The following is a 27386-nucleotide window of genomic DNA, read 5'->3' on the forward strand; positions in this document are numbered from 1 at the left end:
CTCCCCTCATCGCAGCTCTTTCCTTGCTGCCCTGCGCGTAACCTTCATCAAAGTCCGTGGCTCTTTCCAAGCGTTGCCATCCTTCTTTGCCTGCGCGTAACCTCCATCAAGCTCTGTTCTCATCCATCCTTCACCATCAGCTGCCTTCGCGTGTTCCCTCTTCCTCACACTGCGAAATCCCTTGCAAAAACCCTACGCAACTCCACGCTGCCCATCTGCTGGCCATCCCACACTGTCCTTGGCCTCCTCACGTTTTCCTTCCTTGTCATTGACCTCCTGTCGACCAAACCTGAAAAACACATACGACAACAAACAAAGCTTCTCCCCTTTTAAATTTTTTTTATTTGTATTTGATTTATGTTGATTAGGGTTAGCCTATGCATACTTTTTTTTAGGGTTAGGGTGTGCTTTCATATTCGATTTTTTTTGTTAGGTTCATTTTAATTAAGAAATCTTAAATCTTAAAAAATTCTAAATATTTAAAAATCCTAAAAAAATAAAAACATTTAAATCATAAAACATAAAAATTCTAAAACTAAAAAGTTATAAAAGATTCCCAGAGAGGAAAAAAAAGGTTAAAAAGTATTTAAATCTTTTGATTTATCTGGATCACAAGAGAAAATATTGATTAAGTCTCGTTTAGAGCATTAGAAAAGATTTTCTAAGGACTAATCAAAGGATAAGACCTAAAGGTGAAATTTTGTGGTTGTCGTTTCTCTATAATGTGCTTAAATGATTATCTAAAGATTAACTATTTGAAATAGGTAAATTTCCTAGATTTGGGATTGAAATTGATTAGCTTTTAAAATTTCATGTTTGATTAAGGGATCTCTTGAAATTCAATTGCTAATACATTGTGCATCTAGTGAAGTTGATCTTCATTGCTTGAATCATTTAATGCTCTTTACATGTTAGATACTTTGCAAATGTTTCTTTCAAGGGATTGAATATTTTTATTGTGGAATTGCAAATAGATTTCATCTTTATTGCAACAGTAGCTAATCAATTACTGGATTTTCATTTTACCTAGGAAGGTCATTAAAGGCACTAGTATTTATCTTTCAAAATTAAATTAAATTTTAAGTCTTGCTAAGCCCTAATCAAGTATTTTATTGCCTCGCTGTGTCTCCCGAGCCGGTTGATTCCCAGCTGGTTCTCCTTCATCCCATTTATCCGTAGGGTCCACCCCCCTTAGCTTGGCGTAGGGAGGCATGAATGGGACTGTTGTTGGCTGCCACAACAGTCCCATTCATAAATGCGGTCTTAACATCAATTTTATGGATATTCCACCCCATTATGGCAGCCAATGAAACCAATGATCTAATGGTAGTGTACCTTGCTATGGGTGCAAAGGTACCCATAATCAATGCCTTCCTTTTGAGAGAAACCCCTTGCAATGAATCGTGCTTTGCACTTGTATATACTTCCATCAATAGCATGTTTGATCTTATAGATCCATTTAGATGTGACAACCGATTTGTCACTAGGTCTAGGAACAATCTCCCAAACCCATTCTTCATGATGGATTGATATTCTTCCTGCATTGCTTTCTTCCAAACCTCTTGATGCGCAGCTTCCTTAAATGTAGATGGATGGGCTTCAATTAACTTTGTCATATATGCAACATATGTTGATTTCTAGTAGCATTGGATGTGCTCTATGCCTCAAATTTTGCAGGGAGGCTTGGGCACATGTATTCCAAAGAACCCAGAAAGCGTTTGGGAAATTCCACCCGGAGACGGTTTCATTAAAATAATTAATTATTTTTAATGGGACCCTAAGTCTAAACTTAGGAAAATAAAATAATTAATGCGTATTAATCTAACTGTGGGTGTAACTTCTAGAAGAAGACGAGGATCAAGCAGAAATGATCTTAGCCTTTGATTAGCTTTTAATCTGGGCCATTGAATGTCAATGAGGAGATTATTTAAGGAGGCTTGAAGGTCATTTGGAAGACACATCAAATCGAATTGCTAAAGCTAGAGGCAGCGCAGTGATTTGTAGTGATCACGCAAAGAGGGGAAAAGGGAGTTTTGGTTGGAGGATCTTCTCCGAGGCCAAGAATACTCAGCAGAGAGGCAAGGAGACATGCAAAGGAGGCAGCGCAGAGGGCAGAGAGGGTGACACAGAGCCAGGAAGGGCTCACGCATGCCCCACGCAGAGCAACACAAAGGCTTCCAGCACAGAAGTCTGAGTTTGCTAAGGAAGCTGATGTTTCTGAGCCGGGAGGGTTGGAAAAGGCTTTTGAAGGCAGATCGATTCTCAGTTGAGCTGACACAAGGCCTTAGAGGCTGGCAGGGCAGAAGTAACCAGAGAACTTGTAGTTCAACGGCTAGATCAGTCGGGACTTACAGTGTAGAGTGAGGTAATCTCACCATTTTCTTCTGCTAAGTGATTTTCTTTGTAACTGGATTGTCAGGGAGGCATCCAATCATTGTATTCAGAAATACTTCAGCTTAATAATAAAAACCCTCGAATCTGTTGCACCGGTTTTCCCACATTGGGTTTTTCCGGGGATGTTTGTCCAAAAACAACTGTCATTTGTGTGTATCTTTCTCTATTGTTCAGTCTCTTGTTTTGGCATATAATTTAATTGGTGTAGGCTGCAGTGTATGTATTTCAATGTTTGTTGTGGGAAACCGCAAATAACTTGTTCATGTAAATCTAACAATTAGGAGAAATATTATCAGTGTTGCAGTAGGAATTTACGGGTTTATGGAAATTTCACATGGTATCAGAGCGAGTGCAAGTGAAGCAAGAAGAACAGTGCCAGAGAACCCAGCGTTGAGCAGAAAAGGAGGTCGAAAAAGTTACAGGAGGCAGCAGTTCAAATCCCCAAAGGGGTTTGTGCAATCCTAGCCAAAGGGTTGAATTTCGAGGCAGTCTCTCTCTAAGTGAGTCGACGGAGAGAAGGGGTTCCAGATCGAAATCTTGTTGTGGCAGAGGGAGCAGCGCTGAAGCCTCAGCGTGAGGAGGAGCTGGTGGGACGCAGTCTTTCTGTAGGTCATTTTTTTGGGTCGTTTTGCCAAGTAGAAAGACGTCAAAAGAGAAGAGAAGCATAGTGATGGAACTTCTCCTTAGTAGACTTCCCGCCAAGAAGTCCGTTCTCTTATTCGCTGAGCAGCAACAGTAAGAGTAGAAAGGAGCAGTTCGATATTTTTGAGGCAATGATGGCAACCAGTGGTTTGAGGGATCATGATATATTGGACATATTATTCAACTATATCATTTGGAAGGCAAGGATGTCATTCCTTCTAGATGAGCACTCCCTCAAAAGATATGTGGACAGTGTGGCGATTGTGCTTGCAGATCAGGATCCGCTGAAGAAGTACCAAGTAGAAATGCCGAAGGCAAAGAGAATGATCCTCGATAGAGTGAAGGATCATGTAGCCTGTCACATCGCTAGCAGAGGGACTGCTAAGGAGATGTGGGATGCATTTTCTACGTTGTAGCAGGGATCTTCTGAATAGCGGAAGATGTACTTAGAACAGAAATTGAGATCTGCACAGATGCAGAAGGGGGAGCGCGTAGATTCGTTCCTCATGAAGCTTCAAGAGACCTGAGATGAGTTATCAGTTGTGGGGTCTACACCTCAAGATTCTGAGTTGGTTAGACTGGCCCTCAATTTTGTCTCACATGAGTGGCAAATCTTTGTCCAGAGTATCCTGGGTAGGGCGACTTTGCCGAATTGAGATGAGATGTGGGCAGCTCTCAAGCAAGAGGAGATGAGGAGAGACTTGGTCAAGTGTAAACTTGACAGAAGCAACAGCAGTGGGTCGAAGCCCAAGGAGGAGGATGAGAATGCAGCACTTGCATCGAAGGGGCAGCAGGAGCAATGGAGGTGGAAGAAGGACGTCTCGAAGATAAAATGCTTCAGGTGTAGTGAAATATGTCACTACGCAACACAATGTCCTCTCAGGAAGAAGGACAAAGATGAGAAGCACGATCCGAGGGCTGCACCCGCGAAGATCAAGGAGGAGAAGTTCGCCATGACAGTCGAGATACATCCTGGAGGGAGGTGGGTTGATTTGGAGTTATAGTTCGAAAGAGCTACAGATGGGCAAGATCCTTGACAAGTCCACCTCTCGGATCAATACCTTGATACAAGAGCCCAGATCAGGAGTAGAGGATGGACGAAGTGTCAGATGGTGCGGAGGAGTGTTGGAGCAACAATTGCAGTGGATAGAACGCTAAGTCTGAGCAATGTAGAGCAAAGTTGCAGCAGTGCAGTAGCAACAATAGCAGCGCAGTGGCTTCAGAGGGATAGCGTGGGACTAACAGCAGTCAAATCTTCAACATCGAGATGCATCTATGGTGAACACTTGTTCAGTGATTTGGGATGTTTTCTGTTGTTGATGCAGTAGCAGCAGCAGTTTGCAATGCAGAGACAGTTGGCAATGGCAGTGCCAACAACAGCACGGATGCAGAAATTCAGAGGAGTTGCAGTACAGATGCAATGTTGACAGTGGCAGGGTCAACAACAGTACAGATGCAGCATTTGCGCAGTGGTTGATGGACAACATGTTAGGCATTAGCAGCAAAGGACGACGTTATGAAATTAGTGTGATGCTTCAGTGGAAGGCATTGCTAGAGCACATTCCTCGCTAAGAGGTAGTGTTAATTTCTGGTAGCATCGGATGTGATCTAAACCTCAAATTTTGTAGAGAGGCTTCGACACATGTATTCCAAAGAATCCAGAAAGCATTTTGGGAAATTCCACCTAGAGACAGTTTTATTAAAATAATTAATTATTTTTAATGGAACCCTAAATCTAAACTTAGGAAAATAAAATAATTAATGGGTATTAATCTAACTGTGGGTGTATCTTCTAAAATAAGACGAGGATCAAGTAGAAATGATCTTAGTCATTGATTAGCTTCTAATCTGGGCCTTTGAATGTCAACGAGGAGATTATTTAAGGAGGCTTGAGGGTCATTTGGAAGACACACAGAGAGTTGATCAGTGAGATCGAATTGCTGAAGCTAGACGCAACGAATGATTTGTAGTGATCACGCAGAGAGGGGCAGAAGGAGTTTTGGCTGGAGGATCTTCTCTGGAGCCAAGAATACTGAGCAGAGAGGCAGAGAGACACACAGAGGAGGCAGCGCAGAGGGCAAAGAGGGTGGCGCAGACGGCAAAGAGGGTGACGCAGAGCCAGGAAGGGCTCACATAGGCCCCACACAGAGTAGTGCAGAGGCTTCCAGCGCAGAAGTCCAAGTTTGTTGAGGAAGCTGACGTTTCTGAGCTGAGAGGGCTAGAAAAGGCTTCTGAAGGCAAATCGATTCTCATTGAGCTAACGCAAGGCCTTAGAGGCTGACACAGGGGCAGCGCAGAAGTAGCCGGGAACTCGTAGTTCGGTTGCCAGATCAACCAGGACTTGTAGTGTAGAATGAGGTAATCTCACCAGTTTCTTTTTCTAAGTGATTTTCTTTGTAGCTGGATTATCGAGAAGGCATCTTGTCGTTGTATTCATAAATACTTCAGCTTAATAATAAAAACCCTCAAATCCACTGTACCGATTTTCCCACATTGGGTTTTTCCGGGGACGTTTGTCCAAAAATAATTGTCATTTGTGTGTATCTTTCTCTATTGTTCAGTCTCTTGTTTCGACATATAATTTAATTGGTGTAGGTTACAGTGTATGTATTTCGATGTTTGTCATAGGAAACCGCAAATAACTTGTTCATGTAAATCTAACAAGTAGGAGAAATATCTTCAGTGTTGTAATAGGAATTCCCGGGTTTAAGGAATTTTCACAGCATAGCCAGAATATATCTTTGGTTTCTTACTTTCCCTGAAGGAACCTTTTGCAACTTCATGTCCTTCAACATTTTTTGATGTGGCTTTTAACCAATTTGGCCTTTTCCTTGTGGTAGGGATCACCATCAATTGAATAGGCTCACTTGTCCTTCTTCTTCTTCTTGATTTGTAGTAGGATTTTCATGACGAACTTCTTCTTCTTCAAAAATGGGAACTTCTTCGTCATCAAAATCAATAGGAATGTCCTTTGATTTCTTGTATGCTTGATTCTCATCAAATATGACACCCTTGCTCACTTCAATGTGTCTTCCTTCCTTTATGTATATTCTATATGCTTTTGAGGAGAGACTATAACCAACGAATATTCCCTTGATACTTGTAGAGTCCAACTTCTTTTGTTTGTCCTTTGGAACATGAATATATGTTGGACTTCCAAAGATTCGAAGGTGATCCACACTCGGCTTCTTTCCTGTGAATACTTCTTCAGGTGTTGTATTATCAAGACTCTTACGAGGACTTCTATTTTGAATGTATACGTCTGTCATCGTTGCTTCTCCCCATAAGAACTTTGATAGATCTTGATCAAGGAGCATAATTTGAATGCCTTCTTCAATTGACCTATTCTTCCTTTCAGCCAATCCATTTTGTTCAGGATAACAAGGAACAATGAGCTCCCTCTTAATACTTTCTTCCTTACAATATGCAATCAATTCCTTAGGTGTGTATTCCCCACCATTGTCAGACCTCAGAGTTTTTATCTTTCTTTCGATTAGGGTTTCCACTTCAACCCTAAACTCCTTGAACTTATCAAATACTTCGTCTTTTGTTTTGAGAAGGTAGAGCCATGTCTTTCTAGAATGGTCATCAATAAATGTCACATAGTAGAGATGACCTCCAAGAGATTTGTCAGACATGGGCCCACAAACATCGGAATGGATGAGGTCTAATATCTCTTTAGACCTAGTTCAATTATTATGAAATGGCTTTCTTGTATGTTTTCCCAAAGAGCATCCCTTGCACACACCTTCATGATCTAACTTCATATTAGGAATACCATGAACCAATTAACTAAGAGTAGGGATGACCTTATAATGTAGATGACCATACCTCCTATGCCATAGCTCAATGGGACTTATTTCCATATGAACTAGAGCTTGAGGAGGTGGTGTAATGACTCTATAAAGACTTCCTTCACGAACTCCAATAACCCTAGCTTTATCAATGCTAGAGTCTTTTCCCTAAACCAATACTTTTCCATCAACAAAAGCAATTCTTTCCCCTTTATCTTCTAAACAAGAAATAGAAAGCAAATTCTTTTTCAAACCTAGAACATATAGAATGTTGTTGAGATGCAGCTTCAATCCATTATCCAGCTTCAACGATGTTGATCCCAGGCCTCTAACAGCATAGCTTTTGTTGTCACCCAATTCCATTGCATGAGAAGATGGCTCCTTTGATAGTGTATAAAGTTGTTTACTTTCAACTATCATGTGTCTCGATGCTCCACTATCAATGATCCATGCATTGTCATCACTAAGAGAACCTTTAAGAGCAACTAAGAACCCTTGACTCTTGACCTTGTAGAATAAGTAGTAGATAACCTTCTTGATCTAGCTTCCAACAGTGTTGATAGCCATTCTTATATAGTTCATCAACAAGGGAGAATTCATGCCATAATGTGATCTTCGACTCTTCCTGACCTTAGCTCCTATACCATGTCAGAAAATCAAAGTAGTTATATTAGGGTTTGATTCTCTTTTCTTGATAATTACTTGTGAGTGTGTTGGCTTCTTTTACTTCTTTATTATCTTATCTTTCATCAAGCAATTACCATATTATGTGTGTATGAAGATCACAAAACAAGAGACACAAGATATAGGCACTATGCCAGGGCAAAACCCAGTCAAGATAATTCTTCCTTTCAATAGTATTCTTTGAGACTCTTTACCCTAGACAAAGACCAGACCTTCCCTCCACACCAAGTCAGCCTCCCAAATCTTCGACCTCTTCCAGCAACTTCAACTAGGCAGCAGCTTTCGACAATAGGCAGCTTCTGGCAACAGCGAAACTTGGAAGACTTCGATCTCCCAAACTAGGGCACAAAACAGAGAGAGAGAGAGAGAGAGGCACCAAAAGTTCGATTTTCTTCTTCTCCTTAGACTTCCCCAAACTCGCACTTCCTTTGGCTTCCCAACAACAAACTTCGCACTTCCCTAGCCATTCTTGAGATATCGAACTAGCTTGAGTTGTGATGCTCCAAACAACTTCGACTAACTTGTATTTATAGGTTTCTTGTCGGTCGAATTAGGGTCCTTAGGTCGACTTGATCTCTTCTAAGCCGACTTGGTGTGGAGGATACATAAATCATTTTTGACTTAATACTAAACCTTTTTACATGATTCAAAAGCCCAAGAAGGGTCTCTTTGAATGCACAATGACCCTATAAATTCAATATTAATCCTAGGAATCCACAATGGGGACTTTGACTAATATAATGATGACCTAAGCATGAAACCCATGCTTTAATAAGTCATTGTTACAATAATAATAATAAATATTCTTTATTCTTTTTTATAAGTACATTTCATGATGATTCAAGTACATTAATGAAGACCGAACATATTTACATTTTCCAACAAAAGGTAGATGTTGGTATCCTTGAGCAACGTTGCATAGGGAGGCCCAAGGTTACTTGGGAGCGGGAGCGAAAACAGGGAGCAGGAGCGACATTTTCAAAAGCTCCCTGTTTGGGAGCGATTCTGGGAGCGTTTTTTATATAATATATATTTTTTTATATTTTGATGCATATATGTCAACAAAAACATGTAGAATGATGAATTAAATATATAGAAGGAACAAAAAACAAAAACAAAAACAAAAAAACATTGAACCATATAATAACAATCATCTAGAAGTTATAATCTTCATCAACCACGTCCACAAGTTAGTAACATAGTAACATACACCATATTGAGTCTCACGATTCATCAATCTTAAAGTTTCAAGCTTTCAAAATTCAATATATAACATTTATCATCATTGATCACCAAAGTTGTACTTGTAAGCTAAATGTAACAAATAATATCTAACATGAAATGAAACAGCTTTCAACTTTCACGAAGCATCATATTCATAATTCATTACTAATGAGTTATAATTGCCAACTTCAAACTTCAAACTTAAATTGTCATATATTGTTTACAAAAAATATCATAATAAATATAAAAGAGTCAATAGTTATAAAAATTACTAGAAACTAGAAAAGACAAGTAAATTTATTATCTATTGCTAATGCTTGGGCCTCTTGCCGCCACGAGAAATGTCTAATTTTTTAGTCTTATTGGAAAATCAGGATCTTTGTCATTAATATCACACTCTAAGCATTAATATCAAGAGGTATCTTTGTCATTACCTCTAGATCTGTATAGGGATCTTTGTCATTAATGTCACCCTCTAAGCATTAACATAAGATATAAAAAGCATAACATGTCAAGTCAAGATTTTTTTTGAGTGATGCGTACATTTTTAGGAGAGTCATGATAGAGGAGTTCAACAACCAATGTCACTAACATCAAGGTACATAGAGGGATTGGTGTTCTTGATTAAATACGAGTTCCATACCTTAATACATGAAAAAATCCAATGGAAACATTGCAATCCCCCCAATCTTGAAATCTTGAAAAACTGATAAGTCTGCTGGATCATGTCAAGTCAAGATTTTGTTTGAGTGATGTGTACATTTTTAGGAGGGTCATGATAAAGGAGTTCAACGACCAATGTCACTAACATCAAGGTACATAGAGGGATTGGTGCTCTTGATTAAATACGAGTTCCATACCCTAATACATGACAAAATCCAATGGAAACATTGCAATCCCCCCAATCCTGAAATCTTGAAAAACTGATAAGTCTGTTGGATTTTGAATGAAATCAAAATTCTACATTATCCATATGAAATCCATTGAGGTCGGAACCACTCTCAAACATCCCGAGTCATTTCATGGTAATGTTAAAAATTTAAGTAAAAGGATGAAAATGAAGATTAAGGAGAATGTCACTTTTACTTTAAGAATTTAACATTACCATGAATCACATATGTTAATTTTAGGTATGTTCTATGCTTAAAGCAATTTATTTAAATTTTCACTATTAGCTCAATATCTTTTCCAGATTGGCAGTCACATCAGCATTAAAGTAAACTACAAATAGAACATAAACATAAATCGTAGAAGACAAGCCAAGACAAGAGGACACAAGATGTCTCGTTAGCCAGGGACAAACCCCAATGTGGGGAACCCTTGATCAATTCTTCTTATATGTTCTTCCATAGTTCAGCAGAGAGAGAGAGAGATAGTACGTTTACAACAGAAGTCAAAACTTTGACTTATCTAGATAAGAGCATAGATCATCTCTAAGAAGATGATACATGAGATCAGTGGAAGACATGCTGCTTCAACTAATTCTCCAAGGTGACTCCTTCACCTAACATTGTGCTGCATTTTGTATCATGTTGCACCTCACCGTGCTGCACCATGCTGCACCCATCATCACTATGATGCATCTCATCATGCTTCATTAATCATGACTGTACCCATTATTGTACTGCATTATGTGCCATTGTTGCACCATGTTGCCATACGGACCTATGTGCTGGCTGCATCTTGCTTGCTTGTTGTCCTTAGCTTGTTTGTTGTCCCCAGCATGGTTGTTGTCCTTTGCATGCTTGTTGTTGCATGTTAGTTGTCCCTTGCATGCTAGTTGTAACATTGCATGCTTGGTGTGTTTGCTGCTAAGTAGCATACAATTGTCTCAATGTTAGTTAGTTGTCCCTTGCATGTTGCTCTCCTTCAAAGATAGATGCTCTAGTTGTTCTAGACATGCTGCTTCAACTAATTCTCCAAGGTGACTCCTTCACCTAACATTGTGCTGCATTTTGTATCATGTTGCACCTCACCGTGCTGCACCATGCTGCACCCATCATCACTATGATGCATCTCATCATGCTTCATTAATCATGACTGTACCCATTATTGTACTGCATTATGTGCCATTGTTGCACCATGTTGCCATACGGACCTATGTGTTGGCTGCATCTTGCTTGCTTGTTGTCCTTAGCTTGTTTGTTGTCCCCAGCATGGTTGTTGTCCTTTGCATGCTTGTTGTTGCATGCTTGTTGTTGCATGTTAGTTGTCCCTTGCATGCTAGTTGTAACATTGCATGCTTGGTGTGTTTGCTGCTAAGTAGCATACAATTGTCTCAATGTTAGTTAGTTGTCCCTTGCATGTTGCTCTCCTTCAAAGATAGATGCTCTAGTTGTTCTGGCAGTTCCTGACAGTTCCAACTATTCCCAACAGTTCCGATTGTTCCCGGCAGTTCCGGCAGTTCCGACAATTCCAGCAGTTCCGGCAATTCCGGCAATTCCAGTTGTTCCCAATAGTTCCGGTAGTTCTAGCAGTTCCGGCAATTCCGGTTGTTCCCAGCAGTTCCGGCTTCTGCCCTCTACGTTAGCTTTCCCACCTGTTCTAGCAGTTCCCGACAGTTCCGGCAATTCCGATTGTTCTCGGCAGTTCCGGCTATTCCCGGCAGCTCCGGCTATTCCCGGCAATTCCAGCTTCTTCCCTCTACGTTAGCTTTCCCGACAGTTCCAGCTTTTCCCAGCAGTTCCAGCTTTTCCCAGCAGTTCCGACTTTTCCCCGGAAGTTCCGGTAGTTTCGGCAATTCCGGGCTATTCCCGGCAGTTTCGGCTTCTTCCCTCTGGATTAGGGCAGCATTATCTCTTAGGATCTCTCCCCGTACTGAAATACAAAGACAAGTAGAGAGGAAGAGATCCCAAGTGTGTTGAAAATGACTTGAAGGCCATCTCTATTTATAGTAAAACGTTGAGCGCAAGTGGGGTTTATTTGATTGTTGGCCGACCTTGACAAATTGTCCCATAACATAAATAAATTCATATCTCCATGAATAATTATCGAAATCGGATGATCTTTAGATCAATCCTACGCCTCTCGATGAGAGGGATCCAAGAAAAATATCAGCTTCCATTAATAAGATGACCCACATGGAGTTTGGCCCTAGTTGCCAATTTTAACAGCATATCAATATCAATACTAGGGCCATAGGCTTGATCATTACGCTGCCCCACTCAAAACTTATTTGTTTCTTTGAGAAAAATTGCATTTGGAATATTACTACAAAAAAGACTAAACGATCCCGAAAAATTAGGGAGCGTTTTTTTTGCATGGAGCGCGCTCCCGACCTATGTTGCCAAGAAACTTGGGTTTGGGGATGGGGATGGGGACGTCACTTTTTGAAACAAGATGTGTGGGTTCGTCAGGTATATATGTATAATTTAATAAATTTATTTTATAAATTATATTATACATGAATTTGTATATTTTCAACTTCAAACAAGAAAAATAAAATATTTATGATTTAAACTTCAAAGATTTAAACATACACATCATTGAACAATGAACATTCAACATTCACATTGAAATTTCAAAGTTTCTAGTTTGAGAGAATTGGAGGACTTGTTTGTGAGAAAGTAACTTAAATCTGAAAATGGATAGAGTCATAAAGGAATTGATTTCAAAGGTTAAAGGTTGATCGAATATCCTATTTCAAGAGATAATAGAGCCCAATTTATGTATCCTTATTCATTGTCCAGATTTCAAGATTTTTGCCAAACCCTGTAGCAGCTTGCCTACTCAAGAAATCAAGTTAATTGCAGAAGCTCTAACAATCAACAAGTTTAAGTTCTTATCAGATGGAGCATGTTTCAGTTGTGTCCTTCCTAATGGCATTGTAAAAATTGGGAAATTTGCTCTTAAACAAGATCAGACTTTGCCTTGTTAAACAATGATTTTTCAGAGAACAAGCTATATTTATTGTTGATCCATCTCTGTTGTAGAACACTGATTTTAATGGCTGAAGATCCATTATTTAAAGGCTGATATTCCATTTATATACTGCGGTAATGCTATTGGTGTCTAGTTAATTGCATGGTTGTTTATGTTCAAAAATTTTCATCATTTTAAGTTGTTACAACAATGAAAGTCTAATTCTGAGTTTATAAATAGTTGTCTAGTTATTTGAAGCATTTTCCCATTGCTGCAATGACCCCTGTCCATGTCACTTGAGAGAAAATATAAAACCAACATCTACAGTAGTTTTCCTTCAACTATTTGATAAAATACCTCAATTAAGAATCGTTGAAACTCAATTAAAAACTCAGAAATTTTAAGAGAAAATTGAGTATATTTGAGTTGGGAATATTACATCTACATCGACACTTTGCAATCCTTTCTCAATGAGCACATACAAGATTGCGATGGTTGTCTTCTGCACCATGTCGTATTCTCCACGCTTTTTTTTATGACATGATCCTATTTCCCATCTTGCCCAAGGGGCCAGAGAGATAGATTGATGCCTTATTCAGTGTCTATGATTATCGGCAATGCAGATTTAACATGACTCATGTTAAATTATTAAATTAATGACCATGAAAATCAGACAATGTGGAAGCCTGGAAGGTGAAAATTGGGAATAAAGATAGAAAATTTAACAACAACAAAAAAAACTTGCAGTCCTGTTGTAGCGCTGCACCCAAATGTTGACAAGTCACAAACTCTGCCGACGTCTCTTGAGCTGTTGTCTGAGACTCTTCACCTGTGCGTGCAAAAATGGAGGTCGTGCCCACTGCTGCGATAATGGATGCTCGTCATGCTCACTGTTGCTGCGGAAATGGACCGAAAATGGACGCCAACGTTGTACAAATGGAGTTGCAATTCGGGCAAGGATAAAAACTAACCAAAAGTCTTGCCGCCAACGAATAAATTTGGTCAAATTGACTTCGTTTAGGGTTTTGTGATTTTTAATTAAATAAAAATTAAATTATTTTTTTCTCCCCATGCCTCCGACGAACCAGCCAAGCACCCTTTTTCGGGGTTCTCGATACCTGATGTATCAAAAGAACCCGGTTTATGATTTCAAAATCTCGGGGGTCCTTTCAAGAAGGACTGGGTTCTTCAGGATTCTAGCGTAGCGGCTACAACCACCCTCCAAAATTTTGCCTTAGCTTGTTTTGGAGCCTCCCTACCAACCTTACACAGCACTTTATCTTGCTTCGTCAAGTACTCAAGCTTCAATGTTTCCCACGCACAAAGGCAGCCTGTCGATCCATTCCCCTCACAGGCTGCTTACCCAGACTTGGTCCAACTGCAGGCTGAGCAGCTTCCCCTTGAAAATTGCGCATTCCTAGAGAGAAACCAGCCTTCCCTCAAGGAATTGAGCAATCCTCTCTGACAGCCTGTTGGGATCCAAGATTGCGCAATCCTACCAGCAAACCCTTCCAGCAGGATTTGCGCAATTTTTCCCAGCAACAGGCTGTTCAGCCCAGGATTTCCGCAAACCTGGGCAGCAACCAACTGTTTAGCCTAAAAATTGCACAATCCCCTTGGGCAGTCAGCCCAGCTCCAAGCCAAGAATGCGCATTTTTCCCGAGCAGTTGAGCACTCGCATGCATGAACAGTCTGGTTGACCAGTTCCACCCAGGACCAAGGAAACTTGACTTGCATGCATGCATGACTTGATCTTCCCGAAATAGCAAGAGGCAACATGCAAAAGGCATCTCATGATTCAGGGAGCTATTTTTAGCAATCGGGGGTTACATGCAAAATTGTTTTAGAAGCTTCCCTCCAAGTGGCACATTTTCCTAGATTTGTGGCGAGCATGTCATGAGACCAAACTTATTTATTTGACGCATCACAGCTCATTCATTCACATCAATCTTGGAAGTCTGATATCCCACAACACATCCAGGACTCTTCGACACATCCGACTCAGCTATTCACAGGTAAGTGGCCTCAATTTGTCTTTTTTAGCACTTATGTCGCTTCTTGTGTATCTGCTTGTGTGATTGTTGTTTGCTTGATTTCTTTGAACGCCTATTGTCATTTATATATATTGTAGCTTGTCCTAGCTCTGTTTCAATTTTTATTGCTATCTCACTGTTGTCGCATGCATGAAACTGTTTTGCATGGACGTTCGCCCAACCGGCGAACAACCTCACCCACATGCATATTGATCAATTTGTTGAATCTTCCATTCATGTTTTGCATGCACTGTTTATCACTTCTACTATCACTTAGTGTCGCTGTGCATTTCATCGACTTATTTGTTTTCAGTTGCCCGTTGACGAGTTGAGCCAACCTTGGCCCAGTCTCTGCCTTCACCAAGGCTGCATTGTGCAATCTGGGGAAGGAAGGCTCGCCTTCCTCTCCAGATTTGCGCATTATGGGCCAGCACTGACCTCCTGGATTGTTTTGCACATTCCTGGAGGACAATGGCTGCTTGGCCCAGGAAATTGCGCAAATCTATCCCTGGGCCAACAGCCAACTGGATTGCGCATTTCGCAGATCAAGCGGCCAGTCCAACCTCCCAAAAACCCTAAACTGCCTTTTGCACAATTCTAGCAGCCACTCACTCCGCCTCCCAGTGAAATTTGCGCAATCTTGCTCATTAGTTTATCAGGTATGTGTTGTGTCCTTCCCCGGATTTGCTTTGTTTTTACTGACATATTTCTTGCCATGCATGCTGCTTGTTTCCAGATCTTTCAGGTGTTCATCTGTCTTAATGGCTTCCAAGAGAACAGGATCTCAGGACACTGATGGTATGGCAGTTGGAGCAGCAGCTGAGCAGGTGTCCTCTGGTTTGCCGATCTATGAAGATACGAAGTTGTATCTAGACAAGGACATCAAACTGAAGTGGCAAGAGGTGAATGAAACATTCACAGGTACTTTTGGGGAAGACCTTGAAGACCGTCAGGTGTACGTGAACATTCATAAGTCTGGCTTGTACCGGATTGCATGCAGATACCCTGCATTCCCATGCGCGAACATGATTCACTGGATCGTCTCTCACACTGACCCCGAGACGATGACCTTGAGTAGTGTCAGTGGGACGAAGCTTGCAACCTTCTGGGCATGAGATTACAATGAGATGTATTAGATGACCGAGCCCATGATTGTCATGACTCCCCCGTTCAGCTTGCCCAACAGCAAAGGCCACTCCAGAGACATTCTAAAGGATTGGGTAAAGGAGCCAACTCGCTTCAAGATGACCCCCAATCAAATCTATAAGACGAAGATATTAAGGAAGGCATACCAATACTTGGTCATATTCGCATGTCAACTGAGTGGCCAAGCGAGCACTGAAACCTTCCCTCAGAATTGGGTGGTCGCACAGGACCAACTAGCTAAAGAAGGAAGACCATGCAACTGGTCCAACATAGTGGCTCATCAGCTGAAGGAGCAAGTCACGAAGGCTCGACAGTCACCCGAAGGCATGCATGTAGAGATTTATATGTCCGCCTACATTCTAGATGCAGTTTGTGCCCGACATGAGTTCCCGGGCTTAGAGTGGGCATGGTCACCAGTGGAGACTATTGTGAGCATGTATTTCAAGTTATTGTCCAAGTGCAGCTTTAGAGGAGTGATCAAACGGCTATCCGACCATCTTGTCACCCTAGTGTACAGGTTGATATTCGAACAAGATCCACCCTGCATGTCAGAAGAAGCGATGAAGGCATTGTTAGGCATTGCAGATTGGTATGCCTCACCAACCGGCACGTTCATCCAAGTGTTCAGTGCAGAGAAGCCTCTGCATGTTCTACCAAAGTTTGCTTTGGACGTGCTTATCATGCAGGAAGTAGCATATCATATCTCAATAGGATTGACAGCTAGGCTGCAGCGGAAGAAGGCACCTTGGCCCACTCTTCCGTTGCAGATTGGGTTATACGAGATCCGAAGCATCAAACAAGCGGATGTCGAAGCTGAACAGATGAAGAAATACCCGTTCGACCCACTCTTCCGTTGCGGATTGGGTTATACGAGATCCGAAGCATCAAGCAAGCGGATGTCGAAGTTCAACAGATGAAGAAATACCCGTTCGACCTCTGAAATTTCAACCCGTATGACCCACATTGCATTGTGAAGGATAAATGCATGAGAGTTCAGTTAAATTGGATCCATGGGGCATTTCATTGGGCCGAAGAGGACCCATGGAGATACTATTACAATTCCTTCAGGCCCAATAAACAGGTTGGTTTTGCCGCATAATGGTTGGCACAACAACATGAAACAACATCATGGAGAACACCAATAGTAGTAGCAACACCAAAGCCAAGCATACCTATGTGCGACAAAGGGAAGAGAAAGATTGGCAATCGCATGGAGGAGGAACAAAGATGCAAGTTTCAAGCAGATCCACTTGTAGAACAAGCAGTTATGGCTATTCAATAGAAGAGGCAGTAGCGTGACAAGCGAATCGCATGAAGGCAGATGGATAAGAAGAGAATGGAAGAAGCAGAGGAGTTGCATGAGCTGAGGGAGCAACTCCGGAAAGAACAAGAGTTGTGCCAACAAGAGAAGGAAGCGCAGCAACAGCAGATTCAACAGGGGGCGCATCACGTGCAGACAGACGAAGCAGCGCCCGTACAAGTAGTTGATTCTTCTGAACAGCTGGCATCAGGCAAACAGGGTGAACCCTCGCAGGGGCAAGACTTTGCTCATGAGATAGAACAGGGTCTTGAACAGTTGGATGCAAACATGGAGCAGCAGGAGTTGGAACAGGACACTAACCTCATGCCTCACCAAAGAGAGGTTGACTCACCTGCTTCAATGCATCCAGACAATGAGCAAGTCTCAAATGACCAAGGAGGCACTGAGATCCTTGGTGGTCAACCAGAAGCAAAGATGCACAACCAATGTTGCACGAAACGGGGACGTTTTTTGGAAGCAGGGACGCGGAAGCGTCATTTTCCAAAAATCTAGGAAGCGAAGCGTCTGCGGAAGCATCTGCTATATATATATATATATATATATAATATTTTTTTGCATTTATATTCAAAATAAACATCCCAAATACCAAATTAGTTGTAGAAGACATGAAAACATGCATATTTTTTAATAAATCAAGATAGATATGGCATCCATGATTCCATTGTACTATTGTAGTTACTAGTATGTACATCAATGATTAATTATTCGAGCATCAACCATCTATATTCTAGCAATTACAAACATACATCAAATTTGTAAGCATATTATAAAACATAAAACATTTAAGCATATTATAAAACATAAAACATAGAGCATATTATGATTTATCTAGCAAGTGAGCAATTGTCAACATTTGTCATGTCCAAAATTCAAATAACAATGTTTACAAAATAGGTCACTTGGTCATCGCCAAGACAAAAAGGTTCAAATTCACAAGCCTACAAATCTAATGATTAATCTATGACAAAAGTAGTAAATTGTGAATATATCTATTAATCTCTCCTCCTTCCACCAGGAAGAGAACATGGAGGCAGGCCTCCATGTGGTGGCAATGAAGAAGATGGTGCCTGTGGAAGTTGTGGCACTAAAACTGATGAAGACGAACCCCCTGCTGTTGGTGTTGAACCATGGAACCTAGGAACCAAGGGACCAGATGGGCGTGGCATCTCAACTCGATCATCATCATCCTAGAATCACTAATTGCATGCATGCTCCCAAATGGACTAGTGTTAAGCATATAGTTGCTCAATTATCTCCGTACAAAACGTGTTTCGAGAGTTTCGGAAAAACTGAAACACGGATCCAAAAAACCGAAACGCGGATCGGGCCGAAAGGTTCCGAAATGGCAAGAACCGCATTTTTCAGCCTAATCCGCGTTTCGGAAAAATGCGTTTCGAAGGGCGGATCTGTACGGATCGCGGATCGGGCTTTTGACTCGGGGGGGCATTTCCTGCAACATTATGCACAACATCTCCTTTGACGAATCTCATCACAGAGTTGTGCAGTCTCAAAGAGTACCGACTCCGGAGGACCAAACATCCCCTGTGCAATTTGAAGAGCAAGTGATCGTGACTGATGTGCACAAGCATCTAGTTGTGTTGGCTGATACAACTAGAGTGTATGTCGAAGCCACTAGCTCAAGTGTTCATTTTCTCATAGCTGAGAATGAGTGAATGGCGAAGGAACTACAGGTGGCCAAGCAGGGAGGAGACTTGGTGACAATGTCCGCCCGAGCTGAACTGAAGAAGGCAATACTAGATGAAGTGTTATCCTTGGCTTATGCAAGCATTGTACTCCAAGTTTAATACCGTGCATCGGGCAGTCGTTCATCTCCATGGATCGCAGTAGCGATGTGCAAGAAGAGTACGCATCTTGAAGAACATACATATTGTTGTTGATAACATGCGAGCATGGACGATGAAGTACAAAGGAGCCCCGCTTCACTTGCCAAAGATGATGAAGGCCAATGCGGTCGAGCTGCAAGCACGTATCCGGAGTTAGATTCGAAACTATGAAGACCTACCGCAACTCATCACTAGCATACAGGCTTCCCATGCACGAGTATTCAAAAGCATGGAGGTTATAGTGCACACTCATCCAATCCCATCATTTGGGACCCTCACCCAAGCGAAGACCAAGAAGCAGGTCCAACAGGAGCTTGACTCGTACTTCGACAAGTTGATGCGCACCGCCACCAGCCCAAACTTGCCTATGAGTGCAAACATCATGCGCAAGTATGTTGTTGGTCCGGCCACACTAAACACAATGATGCGCATGCTCACAAACGAGTCGAACAAAGGAGCCCGAGCAATGTACCCAGATGCTATGGAGGCAAGGTTCAAGTTTCAGAGGGATGTCACAACAGAACACACGGACACTCTCAAGGACTACCAATCTTGGCATCAATATGTCACTGTTAATCAGCATGACGATGTCAAGCAGTTAGACTTCTATGGTTGTCTAAGTCCAAATGATGTCTAGTTTGGCTTGTCCAAGCCATTGTTTACATGGGTACATGTGCATTGTAATGTTGAGTCATGTCAAGTGTAAGTCAAGTGTCAAGAGTGGATGTGACAGTCATAGAGTAGGTGAAGAGTCATGAGGGTAGTTGAATGGTCACAAAAGAGAATGTCAAGGGTCACCCCACCCTTTGCTATAAATAGTCCCTCATAACTCATTGTATAGGCTTTTGGTCAGCCAAGCTTCTACTAAGACTATTTTGACGAAGGCTTGGACAGTATTGTAACGCGCCTTGGCTTCTCCACTGCACAGAGCTAGTACATCTCTTTGGAGGAGCAGGCGGATGTGGTTGTAACGTTCCACTGTTGGGGTTAGCAGGTTTACTTGGATGTATTGTATGATTGTGACTTACACCTCTTTATATAATAAGAGTCAGCGCATTTTCATGCATATGTTGTTATTGTAGCTGGACTGCTCCGGTTGCTTTAATGATGTGTTGTTTAACTTACGTACTTGTGTGTGCATTGATTCACATGCAATTATATGAATCTTGTTGTTAATGTGTTGCATATGTTGTTAATGTTGTCACCATCCGTGTCGACTGCTCTATCGGACATCAAATAGACCTTTCACTTGAACCTTGCTATAACAACCGTCACACTCGTCTCAGACTGATCCGTGAGTGTTGTACGTGTTATCTTACCTTGTATGATATGATTGCCACATCTGAGTGGACTGCTCTGCTAGAAGTTGTGCGTGTCAGTTGTGTTGTGTGTTCCTAGCCGAGTTGGGACTAATCCCTTTCAACCTGGAACTCACCTTAACCTCCTTCCCCTTTCGAAGTGTTGGAACCTCTCACACACATTCCTTAACTCACTGCATCAGTCACACCCTTGCTGCTGATAGTGTTATTCTATTTGCCTCTGTGCGACACCGCGGTCAAGGCATTACCTTACGACCCACTGTTGGGACTCCTACACCGAACAGTTTGAGGTCTAGTTGGGACTTCTTACCAGGAAGATCCCCTTGACATGTTGGCAGGTCCAGCACCGTCAACAGGTTCTTCTCAGAGGTACCCGTTCCAGCACCTGGAACGTGGGGACGGGAACCCAGGACAGGTTCGAGAACCCCACCTCTGGGTTCGGGAACCTATGCAACATAGCTCCCAACTAGCTCTCGAGTTGCTCCCACCCGGAGCGCGAATTGGGAGTGGGGGCATGGAACGGGGGGGGGGCAACTCCCCTGCAACTCTAGTGGGAGCCATCTCTAAAATAAAATTCAAGAGATGTGAAAACATAAAATGATAAATGATACACTTAAAGACTAATTGCCAATTGGATTTCACTATCCATCAAGTGATTTACCATTGTAAATTCAAATGAGAAATATAATTAGGGAAAATAGAGTCAGTTTATTACGAAAATAGAGTCAGTTTATTAGACTTGTTTTTTCAGATAGTTTTTTTTACTTTTTTTGAAAAACTGAAGGAGGAAATCATGGGGGGCTGCCCATGCATCCCGCTTCTCATTGTGGGAGACCTGGGCATCCACCTTTACAACTACTCCATTGCTCTAACGCATTTGATACGATCTATAGAGAAAAAAGTATGAAAACAGATATAAACCGTATCAGCAATGAAGGAATGTAGCTTTTCCTTATGGATTAAACAAGAAAATAGAAGCTAAAATAATGACCCCATCAGGGCTCTCTAGGGTCATTGAAACAGTATTTTTGCACAATATATGCTGGTATCACCTCCACGCTTGACCTAAATATCAACTAGCTGGATAGATCCTGGACCACAAAAATGTGTGCTGAAAGTACTTGTGTGCCACGATATGCCAGAAGAGGCATATATACCAAAGAGGCAACGATCAAGGCCTCAGCATTAGCATGTACAGTTTTATGGGAGGAGTAACAGCAATAGAAATTTGTGTGATGGAACTGAGAAGAGACACCTCTTCTTTAACCTCTTCAAGAAGTACTATTAGACTCGACCCAAGATTGCACTGTAGTACTCCATGTCAGCAAATTCTTCTGCAGATGACAGGTTTATGTCAGTTCCAGACTTAGAATAGTCGATAAGGAAGGATAGGTTTTCTGACCACTGACAACTGTATAGCAAATAGTTCTTTTCTATTGGTTAAGCTATTTTATTGATTGATGACAATTTGCAAGTATTACACTTTGCCAAATGCCTTTTGTTTATTAATTAGATTGAAGATACCCGAGGAAATTACATGATGCTATGGTTGTAATATCCAGTGCCTTTGACTGCCTTTAGTCATCTGTGGACGTCAACATATTAAAGAAAAAAGATAAGTGACATTACTCTGAATTTGAAGGTAAGTAAGTAAATTAATTAATGTCCAACTGATGACCAGAAATAGGTCAATGGGGACTGAAGAAGGGTACAGTCAATATGACTCCAATGTGGGAGTGCAAGCACATCTCCTAAAAAAATGCTAAAAATAACATATAGAGAGAAAGAAACCAGTGGTAGCGCTGCCACAAAGTAAGTAAATTAATTAATGTCCAACTGATGACCAGAAATAGGTCAATGGGACTGAAGAAGGGTACAGTCAATATGACTCCAATGTGGGAGTGCAAGCACATCTCCTAAAAAAACGCTAAAAATAACATATAGAGAGAAAGAAACCAGTGGTAGCGCTGCCACGACACGCATATAAGACACCATGGTATGATACAAAATACTCAATAGTCTGTGCACGATACAAAATAGTAATGGCCTGCTAAAAAGGAATGAGTGAGTGAGATGGCAAGGTCTGGCAATGGAGCTAGAGATGTCAGGGGCTACCTGAAACATTTCAATTTTCTACGAATGCAGAATCAACTTCCAGTAAACATATTTTGATTTTACTAAATTCTTCTTTTTCATGGATACACTCTGAGAGAAACATGATAAAAGACAAAACATAACAAGAACAGATGAAACAAGTTTGGCGTTTGCCAAATTGCGATCCCAAGTTCAGTCCACATCACATGCCACACTGAATACAGGCCTCATGCAAATGAGGGGAGATTACATCTGGATATGGGACAGTTGGGTATCAATCATCCAGAGAGCTCAGTTTACCATAGTTCCTTATTTTTCCAACATAAAACGAAAAGTCGCTTACTGTTATAATGATGATGCTTGAAGGCCTTGAAGTATAATCATCGAGAGAGCTCAGTTTACCATGGTTTCTTCTTTCTCCACAATAAAATGAGAAGTCACTTAATGTTATAGTGATGATGTTTGACGACCCAAAATTCATTCCACTGGGCCACCAAAAAAAGCTGCTAAATATTAAAAAATGACACTTGAATTAGTGAGAGGGAGGCCTAAGTACAAAATGTTGGTAGTTAGCCTACATCAGTGCCATGGGCAGAGGAAATCTTGGGGTTCAGCAAGGGTGGGGTGTGAAGACGGGCAGATGTGCAGTTACAGGGTGGAGCACCAAACCACAATGTGGGAAATCCTGAGCAAACAAATGGTGAATTATTATCTGCAGCACTGCTGAGACTTAAGTTTGAACTATGACTCTGACTTCAATACTAATTTTGATTATTTTTTTTTATCATACGGTTTATTGTAAGGTCAATTTTGTTTTGATATGTTGACCCTGCTTACCAGTTGGGTTTAGGATTTTGGGCATGAAGTTGTCATTTGTCCATTTTGCAAAGTTTCCAAGATAAAGCGATTTAGGTTATGTAAATTGATAATTTTTCCAAGTAATCAGAGCATCAATTTCGAGAACTGAAAGACAAAGTATGTCAACAAGGTGTTGCTGTATTGGCAAGGTTCCCATGAGGAGCCCAACAAGAGATTGGTTCGTTGGCAAGGCAGGACCAATCCTGTGTGTCAGAAGGGTTGCTCAGGATATTTTTAGTTCGAGAGTTGATCAAAACTTTACCGGGATAATGAGGACCTTACTGCATGGTTGGCTGGGTGGGTTAATGGAGAACCCCATGTTACCAAAAACCAGAACAAGAAGCAGAACACCAAACGAGCATAATAAGAAACAGGGCTATAGAATTTCGGGGGATAAGAAACATGAACCGACACCCCCTCCTAGTATATATTATGCATATAAAATGTATCAGTAATGTACTAATTTAATATCAACGGGGGAATGGAAACAGAACAATAAACAGATCTCCTGGTCGGGTTTCTGGTAACATAGCCAGGACCAACCCTTTCTTAAAAGGTTTCACCAGTACCTTGCTGGTTGGCTCTCTGGCTAACTGGATTGGCACAGGACCAACTCTTCATTAGAAGGTTAGACCATGACATGTTGTTGAACTGTCCATCAGGGTTCCATTTGTGTTATGACCTGCCCGCGCTCTTATGGCATCAGCCTTCAAAGGGATGATGTCTGCTATTTGCAGTGGAGCCCCTGGAACTCTATTTTGATGCAATTCCGAAGGAGGAAAAAACAAATAAATAACTAGAAAGGATAGAATCAAACCTATAACCGAATCCTGCTTTCCGAAGCTGCCCTTCATCGAACGAAGACAACTCTTCCAATGAAGGAAAAGCATGAAACTCAATTCCCTCAACAGTTCCCAAACAAGGTCCAAATCCGGACAAAAACTCCACCATCTGTGTGATCCTCTGAATATTATTATTGGAAGAACAAATAAACTGAAAAAGGCACTCGAGAGGATCCTGTCTGAGCAAACGAGCACCACCCATGTAAGGAGCCAATGCTGCAAACCTGGAATCTGCTTCTGCAAAGCCCTTCCACATGTCTGTCAATGAAATACCGAGATTCAAATAATCCCTCAGGGCCGCTTCGGCTTCCTGAGAGAACCCACTTGAGTTATGAATGAAATACTCAACTTCTTCTTCTTCTTCTTCTTCATCATCATCATCATCAGTAACAACTTGTCTGAGTGTGAACAAATAAGTTCCCACTGCCCCTGTGTACTCTGATGGACCTGTTTTCTTCCATCTGAAGGTCTGCCCAGTGGGGAATGTGATGTCTAACTTCAACTCCTTCATTCCCACTCCAAGGCTTCTCCAGCAACAATCTGTAGTATCACCAGTTTTATATGAAGCTTCGACCAGGGTATAGAATGGTTTTTGCCACAACAATGGGGATTTGCAGCTAGTGAGTTCTTTCCCAAAATCATGGAGGAGAGTCCGTTTGGTGGTCACGCTTTTGGAGGGCTTAATAGATCTCTTTTTAGTGATGGTTTTGAAGATTTTGTGATGGAGAGGAATTCTTGCTGTTGGTGAGGGTGGTGTTGATATCGGTGGTTTGGGTGAAATCAGAGAGCCTGTGTTCCTGGCTGTGTTATTCAAACCCATACTACCTCTCCTCTTCATGTTTGAAGAGGATGAGCCAGACCTTTGTGTATATCGGGAGGTTAACAAACGGTACACCGCCTATTTCAGTTCTCCACTGCCAAGGAGCTCCATGGAACTCCACTGTTTATCTGTAATACCAGACTCCCGGGGCAAATCATGTAACGGGTATCTCAATCTAAAGCTATATATGTGCTACTTCTATCTTCAAATCATTTCAATTTCTTTTGGTTGATTTTTTACTTCAAACGAGGGAGTAGGGTAATTTTGGAGGGCGTTTGGTAACTTCTTTATTGTCGTTTTTTTGTGGTATAAATTGTGATTTACATCGTTCAAATTATATATTTTTGTTATTTAAATTGTAAATTATATATTTATTTTTGTTCTATAAATGGTGGTTTACATGGTTCAAATTATATATTTTTGTTATTTAAATAGTAAACTATATTTTTTTGGTGGTATATTAAAATTTGAGTGAATATAAAAAATTGAGTAAATTATATATTTTTTTGAGATGAAATGGAAATAAGGGAAATATAAGAATTTTTTAATTTTAATTTTTTTTTAATAAAATTGTTAATTAGAGTTATGGTAGATGGTTAGGTAAAATGATTGTTATATTTTTTATTGGATTCAAATTTAAGTTAGAGATATGATGAGCTATAATACTTTGAAAAATTCTGTTGTAATGCTTTTATGTCTTAAAGTATATTTATCAACATTCTTAGTAGAGCATTCTCACAAAAAAATGTTACTTTAATATTTCTACTTATTATTTCTAGATTTTATTTATATTATTTTCTAAATCGTTAATGAAATTAACAATGGCATCTAAATTCTTTATTTTAAAAAAAAAAGTATTTATTGTGGAATTAGTAAAAGTGTTATGTGACAATTTTCACATTATTATTGACTTTCATTTATTAAAAATACGTGTTTTTAATTGGTTAAAGAAATTAATAATAGAACATAAAAAATTTATTAACTTTTATTTATTAATTAGCATAGATCTATCTGAATTTCGGATCTGGCAAGTGAGAAAATCCAAAAATGCTTGATCATGAGCAAGTTCAAAATAAAAAGTTCAGTACCTTATGAGATAATGTTGAGTGAAAAAGGAGTAACTCTCGTGGAAGCAATTGCTATGGTGCGGCTCATAAGATATCTAAAAAGAATTGAGCAAATGGGAATAAGTAAATGGCCTAATGTTATCATCAGTGAAAAAGAAAACATGGATGGGACAAAACTACACATGGATGCAAAAATGGAATATCTACCTCAATGTCTATCCCACAAATAGCAAGGAACTAAAGAATTTTGTTATTTAAAAATTTTGTAAATGGGTATGGGGAAAAGAGTCGGGTAGAAAAAAGAAGTATTATATCAAAGAATTCAACCCTACGTGTGATCTCCAACAAAAAGAGTACATTGGAGCAAGCATTCTCTGGAAGACAAAGGTTCTTATTGCTCAATTAAGAACCAACTCGCTTCAACTTCGGTGTGAAACAAGATGGTGGAAAAGGCCTAAAGAAGCTTGGGAAGAACAGGTGTGTACATTTTGCATGTCTAGGACACTGGAATCACGTCTCTGGCACATTTTGCATGTCTCGGGCAATGGAATCAGAAAAACATTTCATTTTAAAATGTGATGCGTTCAAAGACATTAGAGAAAGTTATGGGAATATGTTAGCATCAATTTCTTGGAATTGTCTTTTTAGTAAGGGGATTGTTAGAAGGTTGGGTCAGCTCATCATCAATTTGAATAAGAAAATGAGAAAAACATTTCATTTTAAAATGTGATGTGTTCAAAGACATTAGAGAAAGTTATGGGAATATGTTAGCATCAATTTCTTGGAATTGTCTTTTTAGTAAGGGGATTGTTAGAAGGTTGGGTCAGCTCATCATCAATTTGAATAAGAAAATGATTGAATTGCAAAAGGCTTAAAAACAGAGAATTGATGGTCCCATAGACTATTTTAGTCTCGTGGACGTTAAAATATCATTTTCATTTTCATTTTTTGTCCAGTCTCTAATCAGTGTCCTTCATGTGCTACAACCTAAATGGGGTCCTGGTTGTTGTTGGGGTTTGAATGTCGAGGTGTTTCTCTATATGATCCAGTCTCTAATCCATGTTCTTCATGTGACGATGCAAGCTCCATAGAGTTAAGGAGCTCTGCCCTATGCTCAAACTAGTTATTTATTGCCTTTTGTTTATTATAAACAAATATTAAAAAAAAAAATCATTTTCAAATGGTGTTTTGAAATTGATGTGACCAATTTTACATATTTTTATTTTAGTGTATTTCGAGGATATATACTTATTAATGTAATTATTATTAATATTATAAATGTTGTAAAGAAAGAAAGCAAGAATACTATTTTACAGCTTGAGTGGGCCTTATGGTTAAGAGCATGTGTTTCCTCTTAAGAGGTCATAGGTTCAAAACCAGAGGGGGCAGAGTATGTATGCCTTCGCAAACTTAGCAGTCAAATCATTGCGCGAAAGTAGGTCC

At 40.5% G+C, this 27386-nt stretch overlaps 1 protein-coding gene across 3 annotated transcripts in view; it reads right to left on the reverse strand.

The window, feature by feature from the left end:
• The window catches only part of LOC149215046 (N-glycosylase/DNA lyase OGG1-like), a 74816-nt gene extending 49742 nt beyond the window's left edge, over window positions 1–25074 (reverse strand). The window contains exon 1 of one of the 3 annotated variants that reach the window (XM_089392501.1): window positions 24032–25073. In XM_089392501.1, coding sequence (XP_089248627.1) covers window positions 24032–24894 — 863 coding nt within the window. In that variant the 5' untranslated portion in view covers window positions 24895–25073. Of the gene's footprint in view, window positions 1–24031 lie in introns of all 3 variants that reach the window. The other 2 variants (XM_089392500.1, XM_089392502.1) reach the window with 2 other exon arrangements.
• Window positions 25075–27386: the final 2312 nt, after the last annotated feature.

The sequence above is a fragment of the Pinus tabuliformis genome, chromosome 1_1, assembly GCF_031772625.1.
Source record: "Pinus tabuliformis cultivar Carrire ecotype Pingquan chromosome 1_1, CPIR1, whole genome shotgun sequence".
Lineage (NCBI taxonomy): Eukaryota > Viridiplantae > Streptophyta > Pinopsida > Pinales > Pinaceae > Pinus > Pinus tabuliformis.